This window comes from Corvus brachyrhynchos, unplaced genomic scaffold (genome assembly GCF_000691975.1).
Source record: "Corvus brachyrhynchos isolate BGI_N302 unplaced genomic scaffold, ASM69197v1 scaffold136, whole genome shotgun sequence".
In the NCBI taxonomy this organism is placed as follows: domain Eukaryota; kingdom Metazoa; phylum Chordata; class Aves; order Passeriformes; family Corvidae; genus Corvus; species Corvus brachyrhynchos.
The window spans coordinates 6,877,565-6,880,607 of record NW_008239080.1 but is presented as its reverse complement, the minus strand read 5'-3'; the positions used below and the strand labels follow the sequence as shown (position 1 = coordinate 6,880,607).

General features: G+C 38.6%; 1 protein-coding gene across 1 annotated transcript in view; it reads left to right on the top strand.

Annotated features, from left to right (window-relative positions):
* LRRC1 (leucine rich repeat containing 1) overlaps positions 1 to 1,266 on the top strand; it is an 84,575-nt gene extending 83,309 nt beyond the window's left edge. Inside the window, exon 19 of the mRNA XM_017739212.1 lies at positions 620 to 1,266. Coding sequence (XP_017594701.1) covers positions 620 to 772 — 153 coding nt within the window. The 3' untranslated portion in view covers positions 773 to 1,266. The remainder of the gene's footprint in view (positions 1 to 619) is intronic.
* The last annotated feature ends 1,777 nt before the right edge of the window (positions 1,267 to 3,043 follow it).

Here is a 3,043-nt window from a genome sequence, read left to right as displayed (position 1 = left end):
GGCCCCTCACTACAAGAAAGACATTGAGGGGCTGGAGTGGGTCCAGGGAAGAGCAATGGGGCTGGTGAAGGGTCTGGAGCACAAGGGTCTGTGAGGAGCAGCTGAGGGAGCTGGGGGTGTTTAGCCTGGAGAAAAGGAGGCTCAGAGGAGACCTCATTGCTCTCTGCAACTGTCTGAAAGAAGACTGTAAAAAGGTGGGGGTCAGTCTCTTCTGCAATCCAAAAAGTGACAGGGCAAGAGGAAATGGTCTGAAGTTGTGCCAGGGTAGGTTTCTATTGGATATTAGAAAGAAAGTCTTTATAGAAAGGGGTTCAAGCATTGGAACACACTGCCCAGGGAAGTGTGAGTTGCCATCCCTGGAGGTATTTAAAGGACATGTAGTTGTGGCGCTTAGGGACGTGGTTTAGTGGTGGACTTGGCAGTGCTGGGTTAGTAGTTTGACTTGATGTTTTTAAAGGTCTTTTCCAACCTAAACAATTCTATGATTCTCTATGGTGTTGCACCTCTCACATGTTTTTCTCATCACCTTTTTCCCCTGTCCCTTTAAAATATTCCCTTTAAACACTTCCCTGCTCTTGATCTGATTCTTTTCTCTGAAATCTTTTGCATCTTGCTGAAGATACCTCGGATAATCCTCACACGCCCTTCCACTTCTGATGAAGATGCAGACCAGTTGCCCCCAGACCCTGATGACTTTGAGCCCGAGGAGCCTGACAGCGCAGAAGGCCATGCCTATTCAGACTGTCTGAGGAGTGCTTTTTATCCTCCCTAATAAAGTACTTTTCTGGAAGGAGTTCATGGGTGGTTTTCTTTCCCATTGTTTGACTACATTTAATGTAGTACTTGAACCGCTATGCCTTATTTGTAGTGCAAACCATTACATGGAGGATGGATTTGAGCTGTGGGAGGAGAACCCTGTTTGTATTTCTTTGCCTTGAACTTTCCTTTGGCAAGAACTTGAGAACCTGAAATGAAATGCACTGGGTCAAGTCATGTGAATGTCACCACATGTTTCAGTAGCCACTTGTAAAGGTACCCTGCAGCACCTAAATGTAATGGAGAAAAAACCAGATGATTTTTATTTAGAAGGTACTTTACCCATTGGAAATACACTGAAAGCAATTGTATAGTTTGGTGGGATTTTTTAAATCTTGTATCCATGTTTTGTCTATACAGCTCGTCCTTCTGTGTCCCCCCAGGTTCCTATGATTTGTCCCTTTTAATGTTATTTTCTATGAGAATTAAAAAAAAAATTCCATCTTTTAATTGTGCTGTTTTTTTTACCCATTGAGAAATGTTATTTGTGTTGGAATTCTGTATCTCATTTTAATGTAATAAAGAATAGTTTCTCCAGTTATATCAGTAATGTGAATGTATATCAGATTTGAGCAGGACCTGTCAGCTGTATTTTATTAGATCCAAATGCAGGAGGCACCTTATGCAACTATGTACCTGAGAGTGAACTGAGAAGTAATTTCTTATGCTTGAGGAACTATCTGGAACTTACTTTTTTTTCTGACTTGCATATAAGCAGAACACTTTTAATTTGGCTTACTGCAGTATGCCTGTATTTCATGTATATATATGTGTGTATGTGTGAGGTAAGCATTTAAGAGCAAATTTTCCTGTACAACAGTTTTCAATCCTTTAATTCTCTTCACTGCTATTCAGGTTTCTAATGCATTTTAAGGTGTTTAAGAAGAATCTTTTGGGACTGTTCTTAATTTTGGGTTCCACAGTGCTGCCTTAACTCAGAGGTGGGGTCTGGCCCTGCTAGACTTGAATGCCGTGACTTCCTTTTCATGTACATAAAGTATGCATTGATGGTTTTTATGATGTTTATGATCTTTATACGGTTTATTTTCCTGTAAATGTAATATAGCACAACCCACTGACCTGGTAAATCCTCATCTTTTATTCACATTTTTGAGAAGGATTTCTCAGGTGATCGCTCGTATATAACTTCAATGAATGCTGGTAGCTGCCTTTTACAGAATTACAAAGTTCCCAGGAGGAGATGGCTGTCACAAAGACAAAAATATCTCCTACTAACAGAAGGGATATTTTATTTTGAAAAGATAGATTTGCACTAACACTATGATAACAAGTCAACGGCATCCACTTTGGTTTTATTATCTTGTACATCTGCATTTTAATTGAAGATAGCAATAGGAATATTAAGCTAACTTAATTCATTTGCAAAATAAACATTATCGTAGAATCTGCTGTGACTTTAATATTAAAGACTGTAGAATGTGCATAAGCATAGGCTTAAATGATATTGATAAATGAAATAATATTTAAAATATTTGCTTCCCATCTCTTCCTCCAAAACAGGGTTCTTCCACCGTGACTTAATGTTTGATCAATGCATGTTGCAAAAATATCAATCTCAGAATCCACAAGTGCTTTGGCACTCTAGCTAGTAATGTATGGTTTACTACTGCTTTATTGTGTCTTACTAGACTGCAAAAAAACCCCCAAACTCATTCAGCTGTTCTAAACCAGCCTTAGATTGCAGAACAAGTGGTAGTTGAAAGCTAGTAAAACAAAAGTAAGAGTTCTGTTGAGAACTTGGTATTTTCTTCCTTTTTAGTTCCCATGCATAAATATTTGTTTTAGATTCTTCATTAGAGCTCAAAAATCAAAATATTTGCTATCAAAATGACAAGCTTTTAATCAAATGCTGTCGCCATTCAGATAACTTAAACACTGAGATCTTTGTCCTTTTTGACTGATTTTCAAGGCAAATTTCGTATTGCGGTGTTGAGAATTTTGCTGTGAATATCAACTTATGGTAGTAACACTCTCTGTGGACATGCAGCTCTACAAAATATATCAGTCAAAGCCTATGCTTATTCAAGCTTCAATTAAGAAAAAAAAAGTCAGTGGCAGTTGATTATGTTTTGCTTTTGTTCTGCAAAAGAGGGGCAGAGGTAAAGGTCAGATGCTGCTGTCCTTATCAGCACTGAGTAATGTCTCTTTTGAGGTTTGGCTGTTTGATAAGAATGGGCAGAAACAGAAGGTGGAGAGGCTCAGTGGG